Source organism: Neoarius graeffei, chromosome 14, assembly GCF_027579695.1.
Source record: "Neoarius graeffei isolate fNeoGra1 chromosome 14, fNeoGra1.pri, whole genome shotgun sequence".
Lineage (NCBI taxonomy): Eukaryota > Metazoa > Chordata > Actinopteri > Siluriformes > Ariidae > Neoarius > Neoarius graeffei.
In genome coordinates this window covers 32,508,418-32,521,919 of record NC_083582.1, presented here as the reverse complement: position 1 = coordinate 32,521,919, position 13,502 = coordinate 32,508,418, and the positions used below count along the sequence as shown (strand labels likewise).

The 13,502-nt window shown below is 42.5% G+C and overlaps 1 protein-coding gene across 10 annotated transcripts in view; it reads right to left on the bottom strand.

Moving 5' to 3' along the window:
• plce1 (phospholipase C, epsilon 1) overlaps positions 1 to 13,502 on the bottom strand; it is a 207,175-nt gene that overhangs the window by 82,240 nt on the left and 111,433 nt on the right. For all 10 annotated transcript variants that reach the window (XR_009656455.1, XR_009656456.1, XR_009656457.1 and 7 more), the window contains one exon: positions 519 to 835. Coding sequence is in view for 7 of the 10 variants with exons in the window: in XM_060939539.1 (XP_060795522.1) it covers positions 519 to 835 (317 nt within the window). In the remaining 3 variants the exon portion in view is untranslated. The remainder of the gene's footprint in view (positions 1 to 518; positions 836 to 13,502) is intronic.

Sequence of the window (13,502 nt, the reverse complement as noted above, 5' to 3'; positions counted from 1 at the left end):
CACACCATCCGATTTTAAGTGGAGCCCCGTCTCATACTAGATGAAATCGTTCGTCGGTCTCTGCATTACGTTTGTGGTCATTAAACTACCGCGTAATGGAAGTTTTATTAACCCTAAAGTAATGCAGAGAACGACGAACAACATACATTGTCACTACCTGAATTTAAACCAAATAAAAAGCATTGTGAAAGAACAGTTATTTGTTTTATCTTTTTTAATGTACTCAAATTCCTCCTCCATTTCAAAGTGGCCTGAATGTGAATTAAACTCCCGGACTGAAAACAGGGCCCACTCCGGCCCTGCCTCAAACATCACCACATCTTCATACAAGTCCGAAAGACAAATTAAACCGGGTTCTCTTGATTTAACTGGGCTCTCTTTATCTACTTTTAAGACTTGTGTGAAAATCCGATAAAATGTTCTAGGTCATGTTTACCCAGAATTAGAGAAAACTCTGAAGGTTTCGCAAACTTTCAAGCACCACCGTTGACCCGACTTAGCAAAACCGGAGAGCTGACCTCATTGAAGCGTGCAACTAGGTCTTCTACGACGTTGTGCTGGGAACTCTGGGTAGGCATGACGGGCGCTGATAGAGAGGCCTTGAGGTGTGGGTGACTCTTGTGGCACTCGGGGCTGGCCAGGTCACGTGTGAGGAAACACAGGTAGTCGAGTGGGAGCACACGGCGATACAGCTGCTGCTCTTGCTCCGTCAGGATGCTGGCGATTTCCTCCGGGAACTGGATGAGCTGCCGCAGGTCGGCCAGCTCCTTACTGATCCCCGTCATGCCAGACGAGAGCGAGCCGGAGCTGGCCATGGAGCCGCACAGCTGGCGTTCTGAGATGAGGAGAGAGGAAACGAGATGATGTACGAGAGAGAGAGAGAGAGAGAGAGAGAGAGAGAGAGAAAACATTCACTGTCCATTAGGAGCAAGTCCAGGCAAGGCGAAATAATACAAGGAGTTTTAATAGTACTTTCCTGACTTCGACGAGCTGATATCACCTTTTGCAGCATCATGTTTGAATTACAGTCAGGTATACTATAGATGACTAGAAATTTCTAGAAGATCCTTGTACAAACTGATCGTAAACACCAGTCACCTACTGGACATTATTATAATAATCTGCACTCTAAACAGACAGTGTTTTTGAATCAACAGACTCCAATTTTTTTTTTAAACTGTGACTGAAAGGAAAAGGCATTAGGCGATTTGACAGACTTTTAAGCAAATTAAAATAAAAGCAAGATGGGCATGACCCTCGTTTATTATGTGCGCCAACAAAACACCGACACTGATGAAGTTTTCAGAACGTCTCTGCACATAATCATCCCTCATTACCCCAGGGACACATTTACATATCTTCACTGCCCTGCGTTTGAGACTGAGATTAGGACCAAAGAGTTGTTTTGTTGGTACGGTCAGCCGGGGCGCCGAAACTGAGAAGAAAAAAATTTTTTTTTAAATAAACACCTAGCATGAGACGCCTGGTAAGCATCAGCTGTCACGGTCTACACTGCAGGTTCTTCCTGTAGTACGCAGAGCCATGGAGACCGCCAGAGCAGGAGGGATATAATGCACAGATCGTGTGATTTGCGCATCCTGTGCCAGACGTTCAGACGTGAGGAGATAAACAAAACTGGAGAACGAGTGAGAAAATGAAATACGTAGGTGGAGCTTAAGGTCACAACTCGCTAGTCCTATGGATCTGTCCGATACGGTGATACTGAACGATATCATTAGAATCGGAGCATTTTATTCCAGAACCTCATTCACGATCACCAAATGACACCAAACAGCCGTAACATATCAGTTTAGCATTACAGCCTTTAAAACCAAGTCTCTGTAGAATACAATGCAGTGGGGAACTTACTATTAGAGCTGGGACTTGAGCTCAGCCAAAACTTAGCCAGACACACCAAAAAAGCAACAGGGCAAAGGATTTTGTAAGGGATTAGTGGCAGGGTGCCAGGTCGCGCCGTTCTGTGTAGCTGTCGATGTTGATTTTAAAAGTAACTCAGTAAATTACACAGGGAAATGCAAGTCTGAGTGAAAAATACTGTAGAGAGCATGCAGCGTGGAAGAAGAGTCTGGAGATAGAGATCTTAGTTTCTCGGTCGTTAGCCTGTACTCCTTGCTCTCAATAGATAGCACTGGCTTGACCGCTTTATTAGCATTCGCTAACACGACTGATGAACGCTACACCGGCTGGAAGGTGACTTCACTGTTGCGCTGACAGCGCCGACTTGCGGTTAAGCGCACGTTAGCCTTTGAGAAGGGCTAGGGTGATACATTTTTGGTCCCTCCCAGTATAAATCAGCACCGCAAGTCGGCCTAGTGGTTAGCGTGTCCGCCTTTCGACTGGGAGACCGCGAGTTCTACTCGTGGTCGGGTCATACCAAAGACCATCATCAAAATGGCACCTACTACCATCTGGCAAGGCACGCTGCAATACGGATGCGAGTAGGGAAGTCAAACTCTCACGGCTACCAGAGGACTAGCCCACCCACTTAACCCTAGCTGTATAGGCGAGAGGCCGAGGGCTATGGAAACGGAGACTGGTGCCATACCCACGCACCTCAAAAGAGCTGGTTCGTACTGGGATAGGAGACTGCCTGGAAAGACCAGATCCTGGCATGGAAGGTACTTTGATTTTGATCACTATAAATCAAAATCTGATTGGTTAATTCATCTGTCACTTCCTACATAAACATACACTGCCATGGCCTTGTGTCTCAGCAATGAAGTCCTAACCAATGAGTGAGCCAGCGCTAAACTCTTCTCAGCCTAGAGTCAAACAAAAAATCTCATTGGATAACTCAATTTCAGTAACCCTTTCATTTCTGAAGCAAATTTGATAGAAAATGAGGCCAAATTAGAATTAGAAGAGAATAATAACGAAATTATGAAAGAAATTAAATAAAACATTTGAAACGCTGATATGTTTGGGTTTCTCTGGAGGCCCTGACGGTTCCCCTCTGAGAAAACTTTGTATGCATCTGTTATGAAGGATGTCCAAGATGTGAGCGTTCTCAAAGGTCGGTGTCTAACAAGCGAAGCACTGCTTAAACACATCATCATCAAGGTCTCGTTAGCCATCACGTGCAGCTGCCCTGTGCTCCACTCCATCTCCACATGGCACCTTTTGATGCGAGCGAAATGGTCTGGAACTGAATGTGCTTCATTAAGCTACAGAAAGCAGCGTTCGCCATCTTTATTCATGTCCTGTTCCGGGGCATCAGAGAGGGATCAAGACCAAATGAACCTGGTTTTGGAATAAATCAGAGCTGCCTGAGAGGACCTCCTACAAGGTTTCAGTCTCGATGTACGGTAGGCACATGTACTACACCAGGGGTGTAACACAATACCATCGTCTACATCCGATTAGTCTTCCAAATACTGTACTATATTCATATCTGCATGTGGATTTATACACAAAGTGGGTGCGATGCAGTCTCAGGGACAATGTGTTGAGTTTTATAAGGAAATGAGCTGTAGGTTTTACCGAAGATCTTCCAGAAGCAGCCACAGTTCTTCTGGACACTCAGTCATACTTGCTTAGTTTTTGCAGCAAAATCCAGTAGCCTTCATTATGTTTGTTTGTTTGTTTGTTTGTTTGTATGAAAAATGTCTCCTGTGGACAGTAACATGCTGCTTTCTTTTACTAACGTACAAACTTTTTTTTTGTCCCCTGTAACATTTAATTTTGTCCTGGAAAACGAATGTTTTTAGAATTTAAAATGTTTTTGTACCAACTTGATAATGTAGAAGTGATCAAATAAAAATGTATAAAATTTGTACTTTAAAAAAAAAAAAAAAGGCTGCCTAAGAATTTCGCACAGAGCTGTATATGGGACTTTTTTATATTTTAAAACACATCCTACTTATTTGTACCTCAACCTCATGACATTCTAACAAATTTACTTGCCTGCATTTCCTCTTTATCAGTTCACTCACCCACATGAAAGTGAAAACCTCCTGCTCAAAAAAAAAAGTCTGCATCCTATTCATATCTTTATCCCATGGATTCCTTGTAACACGTTTTCTATTCTGTGGCACGGTGGTGTAGTGGTTAGCACTGTCGCCTCACAGCAAGAAGGTCCGGGTTCGAGCCCAGCGGCCGACGGGGGCCTTTCTGTGTGGAGTTTGCATGTTCTCCCCGTGTCTGTGTGCATTTCCTCTGGGTGCTCCGGTTTCCCCCACAGTCCAAAAGACATGCAGGTTAGGTTAACTGGTGACTCTAAATTGACCGTAGGTGTGAACGGTTGGTTGTCTCTCTGTGTCAGCCCTGCGATGACCTGGTGACTTGTCCAGGGTGTACCCCGCCTTTCGCCCATAGTCAGCTGGGATAGGCTCCAGCTTGCCTGCGACCCTGCACAGGATAAGCAGTTACAGTGGTGCTTGAAAGTTTGTGAACCCTTTAGAATTTTCTATATATTTCTGCATAAATATGACCTAAAACATCAGATTTTCACACGAGTCCTAAAAGTAGATAAAGAGAACCCAGTTAAACAAATGAGACAAAAATATTATACTTGCTCATTTATTTATTGAGGAAAATGATCCAATATTACATATCTGTGAGTGGCAAAAGCTTGTGAACCTTTGCTTTCAGTATCTGGTGTGACCCCCTTGTGCAGCAATAACTGCAACTAAACGTTTGCGGTAACTGCTGATCAGTCCTGCACACCGGCTTGGAGGAATTTTAGCCCGTTCCTCCGTACAGAACAGCTTCAACTCTGGGATGTTGGTGGGTTTCCTCACATGAACTGCTCGCTTCAGGTCCTTCCACAACATTTCAGTTGGATTAAGGTCAGGACTTTGACTAGGCCATTCCAAAACATTAACTTTATTCTTCTTTAACCATTCTTTGGTAGAACGACTTGTGTGCTTGGGGTCGTTGCCTTGCTGCATGACCCACCTTCTCTTGAGATTCAGTTCATGGACAGATGTCCTGACATTTTCCTTTAGAATTCGCTGGTATAATTCAGAATTCATTGTTCCATCAATGATGGCAAGCCTTCCTGGCCCAGATGCAGCAAAACAGGCCCAAACCATGACACTACCACCACCATGTTTCACAGATGGAATAAGGTTCTTATGCTGGAATGCAGTGTTTTCCTTTCTCCAAACATAACGCTCCTCATTTAAACCAAAAAGTTCTATTTTGGTCTCATCTGTCCACAAAACATTTTTCCAATAGCCTTCTGGCTTGTCCACGTGATCTTTAGCCAACTGCAGATGAGCAGCAATGTTCTTTTTGGAGAGCAGTGGCTTTCTCCTTGCAACCCTGCCATGCACACCATTGTTCAGTGTTCTCCTGATGGTGGACTCATGAACATTAACATTAGCCAACGTGAAAGAGGCCTTCAGTTGATTAGAAGTTGTCTCTAAAGGACCCTGGGGTCCTTTGTGACCTCGCCGAATATTGCACGCCTTGCTCTTGGAGTGCTCTTTGTTGGTTGACCACTCCTGGGGAGGGTAACAATGGTCTTGAATTTCCTCCATTTGTACACAATCTGTCTGACTGTGGATTGGTGGAGTCCAAACTCTTTAGAGATGGTTTTGTAACCTTTTCCAGCCTGATGAGCATCAACAACGCTTTTTCTGAGGTCCTCAGAAATCTCCTTTGTTCGTGCCATGATACACTTCCACAAACATGTGTTGTGAAGATCAGACTTTGATAGATCCCTGTTCTTTAAATAAAACAGGGTGCCCACTCACACCTGATTGTCATCCCATTGATTGAAAACACCCGACTCTAATTTCACCTTCAAATTAACTGCTAATCCTAGAGGTTCACATACTTTTGCCACTCACAGATATGTAATATTGGATCATTTTCCTCAATAAATAAATGACCAAGTATAATATTTTTGTCTCATTTGTTTAACTGGGTTCTCTTTATCTACTTTTAGGACTTGTGTGAAAATCTGATGTTGTTTTAGGTCATATTTATGCAGAAATACAGAAAATTCTAAAGGGTTCACAAACTTTCAAGCACCACTCTATGGATGGACGGACATTTTCTATTCAATCTGAATAATATATTCAGTTACATCCCTAATATTTTGGCCAGATAATGACCCCTTGATCTGTACACTTACTGTACTGATTTCCCCATAGTAGAAGTTGAACAGTGTTTAAAATAAATAAATAAATAAATAAATAAATAATTAAAAAAAAAACATAATTAGCAAGAATGCATTTAACGGGATTATACAAACAATACTTTGATTTTAAAATATTTAAAAACACACCCAGTCAGAGAACTCAGGAGCCGAATCAGGCTTTACAACAGTGACTGAAAAAGAAATGAACCAATTTAACCAGTGCAATATGTTCTGTGTCCTGAATCAAAGACATGCAATCGCAGGCCACACACAATCACGAACAAATGCAATTAAATAAGAGCAATATGCGGAGACTAAATAAATAAATAAATACCCCCCTCCCCCTCCCGATAGCGTTATAATAAGCCTCGAGTCCAAGCAACACTAATGAATGTGATTTTCCTCCAGGACAAAAGGATCGACTACATATTACTCAGTGCTCAGCATGTCTTTCTGTAATAAAAGCTTCGATATAAAAGGTTGCACTATACTCCGTGCCAGCATTCGTTTAACATGCAGCGAAATTATTCAAACTGGAAAGCGGTCAAATTTTCAGGCCTTGATTGCTTTAACAATGTGAAAATGAAAACCATGATAAAACTAGTCAGTAGGGGTCGTGAGGGTCTTGTCTTGACTTTCAGGTATCCTAGGAAACACTGACGCCCGATTCAGAATGAACGTGTCAGCTGAGCAGGAAACATTTCGAGCCGTGCCTGCAGCACGCTGTAAGAGGATCCCTGTGCTCGGCAGCGAGTGCTTCCCATTCTTATCCTCAAATTAGTCCGTGCTTCACACGTTCATGTCCACTGTACAGGCAATATCCAGTGGGCAATGACGCAGCACAATCATACATATCTTTATTACTACTACACGTGTTCATGAAGTTACTGTATGTAAACTTCTGACCACAACTGTGACATGAATGTTATCTTGGATATGAAGGTCATGGCGATATTTGGGCTTTCAGTCATTTCTTTGAACTATTCTTTTTCTGTGGCAGAATGTACAGCATACATCTTTAATTAAAAACAAAAAAAAACCACACTACTAGAATTTGGTGCGCAAGTTTTAATTTTCTTTGGGTTTTCTGAAATCAATTTGGTCAAAAATATACATACAGCACACCTAATATTTGGGTAAAATGTCTCTTCGCAAGATTCACCTTGACCAAACATTTTTGTTTACCATGAACAAGCTTCTGGTTGGATATTTCGCGACTCTTCATGGTAGAATTGGTAGAGTTCAATTAAATTTGTTTTTTTTCTTGGCATGGACTCGACTTATAAGCACGGTCCATATACAGTATTTCCAATAGAGTTGAAGTCAGGACTTGTTTTAAGCTTAATGTTAGCCTGCTTTATCCTCCACAACCAGCTCTGATGTGTGTCCTGTTGTAACTCCGAAGTCGTGTTCAAGTTTCTGATGGTTTATGTTGAATTCTGAGGTAGTCCTCCTTCTTCACTATTCCATCCACTTTGTGCAATGAACCAGTTCCACTGGCAGCAAAACAGCCCCAGAGCATGATGATCCTACCACCACCACCACCACCAGGTACAGTATTCCTCTGTACATGGTCGTCATTGTGGCCAAACAACTCAATCTTTGTCTCATCTGACCATACAGCTATCCTCCAGAAGGCTTTTTCTTTGTCTGTGTGGTCAGCTTCAAACTTGAGTTCAGCTTGAATGTGTCAATTTTGGATCAGGGGGTTATTTCTTGGATAGCAGCCTCTTAGTCCATGGTGATCTGAGCTGTAGACAGGTGATCCATCAGCTTCCAGTTCATGGCAGGGCTGTGCCATGGTGGTTCCCAGGTTGTTCCTGACCATCCAAACCAATTTCCTTTCAGCTGAGGGTGACAGTTTGGGTTTTCTTGAAGCAAAGTGGCTCGGCAAAGTGACTACACCTCACGATAACTTGGATACAATTGTTTGAACTGATCTTGGAATTTGCATTGTTTGGTATGTCTCTTGGAGCCAGTTCTAGAGTTGTGTACATCTGCAATCTTCTTTCTTAAATCTGCACTGAGCTCCTTGGACTTTCCCATGTTACTGCGTATTGATCAATCCAATGAGTGCTGTAAACAAACCCTTTTTTATGAAGGCACAGAGAAGCTACCAGCTGTAGTCAATCATGAGCTCTAACAGGACGTTAAGAGACCTCGGCCTTGGCTAGATAAGAGACATTTTGGAAGTCTCAGCACCTCTGAATTAATCATCAGTAAGTGAGCTTATGTAAATTTTTGACCCCGTTTGTATAATTTTGACTCTGTGTTGATTTCAGAAAACTCAAAAGAAAATTAAAACTTGTGCACCAAATTCTAGTGTTTTTTTTATTAAAAGATGTATGCTGTACAATCATTCTGCCACAGAAAAAGTTCAGAGAAATGACTGAAAGCCCAAATATTGCCATGACATTCATATCCAAGATGACATTCGTGTCACTGTATGCAAACTTCTGACCACAACTGTATTGATGTACAGTCTTGTGCAAAAGTCTGAGGCACATGTAAAGAAATACTGGAGACCAAAAATGGCTTAAAAAAAAATGTTTAAACATTTTCTCATCTCATTATCTCTAGCCGCTTTATCCTGTTCTACAGGGTCGCAGGCAAGCTGGAGCCTATCCCAGCTGACTACGGGCGAAAGGCGGGGTACACCCTGGACAAGTCGCCAGGTCATCACAGGGCTGACACATAGACACAGACAACCATTCACACTCACATTCACACCTATGGTCAATTTAGAGTCACCAGTTAACCTAACCTGCATGTCTTTGGACTGTGGGGGAAACCGGAGCACCCGGAGGAAACCCACGCGGACACGGGGAGAACATGCAAACTCTGCACAGAAAGGCCCTCACCGGCCCCGGGGCTCGAACCCGGACCTTCTTGCTGTCTTACCGTGCCGCCCGTTTCAACATTTTAAAAAATGCTATTTTTATATTTGGTGTGAGACGACCCTTTGCTTAAAAAAAAAAAAAAAAAAGGCTCCGGTACAGTGAGCTGTAGGTTTTACTGAGCACCAACACGGTCACACTTGCGTCTTCATTTTGCACCAAAACCCAGTCGCCTTCATTATGTTTTCATTTTTAATCTGAAACGTGCTCTCTTATGTAATATGCTTCTCAGATAAAAACTTTTTTTTCCTGTGACATTTAATTTTATGCTGGAAAACAAACTAAATGTTTTTGTTCTGACTCGATAATGTAGAAATCATAAAATAGAAATCTATAACAAAAGTTCATATGAAAAAATAGATTTTATTTTATATATATTAGTGCTGCCGAGGACTTTTGCAGAGTACTCTATACTCTGTCACCTTTTGGCAAACAACAGTAGTTCATCCGATGATAGGGACACTCAGCACCAGAATTATTGACACCCTTGGCAAAGATATGTGAAACAAGAGATGAAAAATGTCTTTGTAGCCAATTATTGAAGTCTGTCCCATAGTTTAGGTAAACTCATTCGTAATTTAAAAAAAAAAAAAAAAAGTACCATGTATTGGGCGGCACGGTGGTGTAGTGGTTAGCACTGTTGCCTCACAGCAAGAAGGTTCTGGGTTCGAGCCCAGTGGCCGATGGGGGCCTTTCTGTGTGGCGTTTGCATGTTCTCACTGTGTCTGCTCCAGTTCCCCCCTCCCCCACAGTCCAAAGACATGTGGTTAGGTTAACATGGGGGAGCCTTGGGCTGAAATGCCCTCGAGTGAGGCACCTAACCCCCAACTGCTCCCCGGGTGCTGTAGCATAGCTGCCCACTGCTCTGGATATACGCGTGTGTGTGCGCGCTCATTGCTCACTAGTGTGTTCACTGCTTTAGATGGATTAAATCCAAAGGAAGAATTTCACTGTGCTTGTATATACATGACAAAGGCTTCTTCTTATCATTGAGGTGTGAATTTGGAGACTTGGTGAGCTTCATTGCCATCTCCTGCAAATCTCTAACCATTTTTTTTTTTGAAAAATTGTTGCCTCTGTCTATTATCAAGATTAACCACATCACAACCTTTTTTAAACCCATCTGTACCAAGGGCAGTGTTGTAGTCGAGTCATTAAACCTCGAGTCTCAAGTCGAGTCCACTACTGATCAGAGTTGAGTTCGACACAAGCCCCGCCCACTATCAGCAGGGCAAATAACATGAGAGGGGGTTAACACTAGCTAGTTCATCGCTCAGCGAGCAAGCCCTGCTAACAACAGGGCAACGAACATCGCGTGTCACTTCCTTCTCTGGGTGGAGTCTTACCAAATGACGATTGAAGTTCGAGGTCGTCCCCGTCGTCTCCTCGATAGTTCTTCTACATATGGAACACATAGCAGTGCATCCCCCCCCCCCCCCCCACTGCACGAGAAGTCTGTATAAGCAAAGCGGACAATCCTAGGGGCTTCTCTCCAGGCATTTTAGCGCCATTAACGTTAGTTTGCTAATGAACATGACGTATGAACAGGTGAATGTGCATGAAATTAGTATAAAAATTAATGTAGATGGGCGGCACGGTGGTGTAGTGGTTAGCGCTGTCGCCTCACAGCAAGAAGGTCCTGGGTTCGAGTCCCGTGGCCGGCGAGGGCCTTTCTGTGTGGAGTTTGCATGTTCTCCCCGTGTCCGCGTGGGTTTCCTCCGGGTGCTCCAGTTTCCCCCACAGTCCAAAGACATGCAGGTTAGGCTAACTGGTGACTCTAAATTGACCGTAGGTGTGAATGTGAGTGTGAATGGTTGTCTGTGTCTATGTGTCAGCCCTGTGATGACCTGGCGACTTGTCCAGGGTGTACCCCGCCTTTCGCCCGTAGTCAGCTGGGATAGGCTCCAACTTGCCTGCGACCCTGTAGAACAGGATAAAGCGGCTAGAGATAATGAGATGAGAATGAGATTAATGTAGATGTACAATCCATTGGTTGATGGATTGTTAATCAGGCAGTGCCACGAAGGTCGTTGTACTTCCAGGATTCTACCATGTCAGGGTCACTGACATGGTAGAATCCATCAGTGGCCCTTTCCACTCATGGATGGAGAAAGTATTCATTGCAACACAAGGACTCCAGTCACTAACAGTTCACAAAGTGAACCGAACAAAGTATTGTACATTTACCTGATAAGATCGTCAATGAGCGCAGCTACAAAAGTATATCTATATAAAAAAAAAAAACAGGCAGTGTGTAATTCAGTAATAAACGCAGAGGTAGAAATTTTACAACCCATTTTGGACAAATCTTGCTCTTCCCAGGCTGGATGATGTGTAACCGGCTGATTTGTTATTCATGATTCATAAATATTGAAAGCATAACAGTTATTCTACTGGGGTAGAAAGCCTTGAGTGTGCTAATGAGACTTCTTCATTAAATTTTCTTCAAATTATTCCTATCATCAACAGCTAGCAATGCAAACAGAGACGATATTAATGCAAGATCCATCGCTACATTTTGCCAGATTTGATGGTACAAAACCAAAAATCAGCCAGTCTTGTGTATTACCTGCAGGAGATATAATAAACATTTATTTGATTACGTTTTTATTGATCCCTTAGGGTCCATGAGTCATTGTGAAGGTTAACCAATTCAGTGGTGTGCTGCAATTAATTATTTGACAGAGCGTTTGTTTGGCTCTTGATAAGCAGGTTTCTTAAGTAGAAAAAGGAATGTATTTTATGCGTGAAAAATCCACGAACAAATATTAACCGTTTCAACTCCAGAATCAAAATCAAATCGACAGCATTTTGCTTGCAAGGCTGATGGATTTTTGTATTCCTGAAAGCCCTGCCTCCATTTACACCTTGCACGTCTTCTTGACTGGATAGCAGTGAAAACAAACAAAAAGCGTGCAGCGTGTGCTGTGATCGGGATATGACCGGATCAGCCAGAGCACCGCCACAGGTCTGTTTGGTATCGTGATCTGGCAGGTGGAAATGCAGTGCAGCTTGTAAAATGTGAACACATCAGTTTGGCATTAGGAGGAAAATATACTGTATTTTGACTCCTAATTATTCAAAAAAAAAAATCTCATATTCCCTGATGTGTATTGAGCGATTATAGCAGCTCCAATCCTGACTGCTGTAAACAAGCATTGTTATTGTTTTGCTGTTGTTGAAACTGACAGACTGGAAGATGACATGTTCATCAGTGGAGGAAATATTAATAATCAAAGTGTATGATAAAAAAAAAAGCAGCACAATAGGAGCATTTATAGAAAGCAATAAACAGCAACGTTAAGTCACAAATGTCCATTGCAGGGTCATCACTGTCTCAGGAACTAAAGAAAAAGCTTTCATTTTCATGGTACACACACACTATTCAATCCACATTCACTGGATATGAGCAATCATGCACTCTGATTGGCTACTCTACTACTAGGATATCAGCTCATATACCATGAGCAGAGAAGAACAAAATGGCGGAGCACATCAAGTCAGATACATCACTTTATCATCAAATATTTATGCGGCACGGTGGTGTAGTGGTTAGCTCTGTCGCCTCACAGCAAGAAGGTCCGGGTTCGAGCCCCGTGGCCGGTGAGGGCCTTTCTGTGCGGAGTTTGCATGTTCTCCCCGTGTCCGCGTGGGTTTCCTCCGGGTGCTCCGGTTTCCCCCACAGTCCAAAGACATGCAGGTTAGGTTAACTGGCGACTCTAAATTGACCGTAGGTGTGAATGTGAATGGTTGTCTGTGTCTATGTGTCAGCCCTGTGATGACCTGGCGACTTGTCCAGGGTGTACCCCGCCTTTCGCCCGTAGTCAGCTGGGATAGGCTCCAGCTTGCCTGCGACCCTGTAGAACAGGATAAAGCGGCTAGAGATAATGAGATGAGAATATAGTTTCCTCTCCCAATATCTCCTGTTCCACACTCCAGCGCAATTAATGGTGGTAATGCATCTTTAAGCTGGTTTGCCAAGCACCATAAAACCTTAAAGAAGAAGAAGAAAATGATAGCGCGTGTTGCTGAACCAATCGAGGACGAAATTTAAAAAAAAAAAAAAATCTTCTATTCGAAAACAACACCCCCAAAAATACATTAAAAAAAAAAGCAACAAAAGTATTTGATGGTAAGGACGTATCTTTTTTTTTTCCAAGAATTATCACATTTTTCACAATTTGCTCCTGTCATGTCGTCGGTTTGTTTACATTCTAAGCGGAAATGATTTCGTTGGACGTTTTGTATAAAGATTTTATTGATTGAATTTGCAAAAAAATGGAAATAAAAATGCTCCTTTTCTCAAAATCCAGTGAATGTGGATAGAATAAAACAGTTATTCCACTCAATCCAGTCATATGTGGCTTATAGCCGACTCGGTGCTACGCACCTCGTCATCTATCAGATCATGTACGACTCGATTTCGTCAAATAACTTTTTATATATATATATATATATAAAAAATATAATACGTATACACACGTATATAGAAAAAA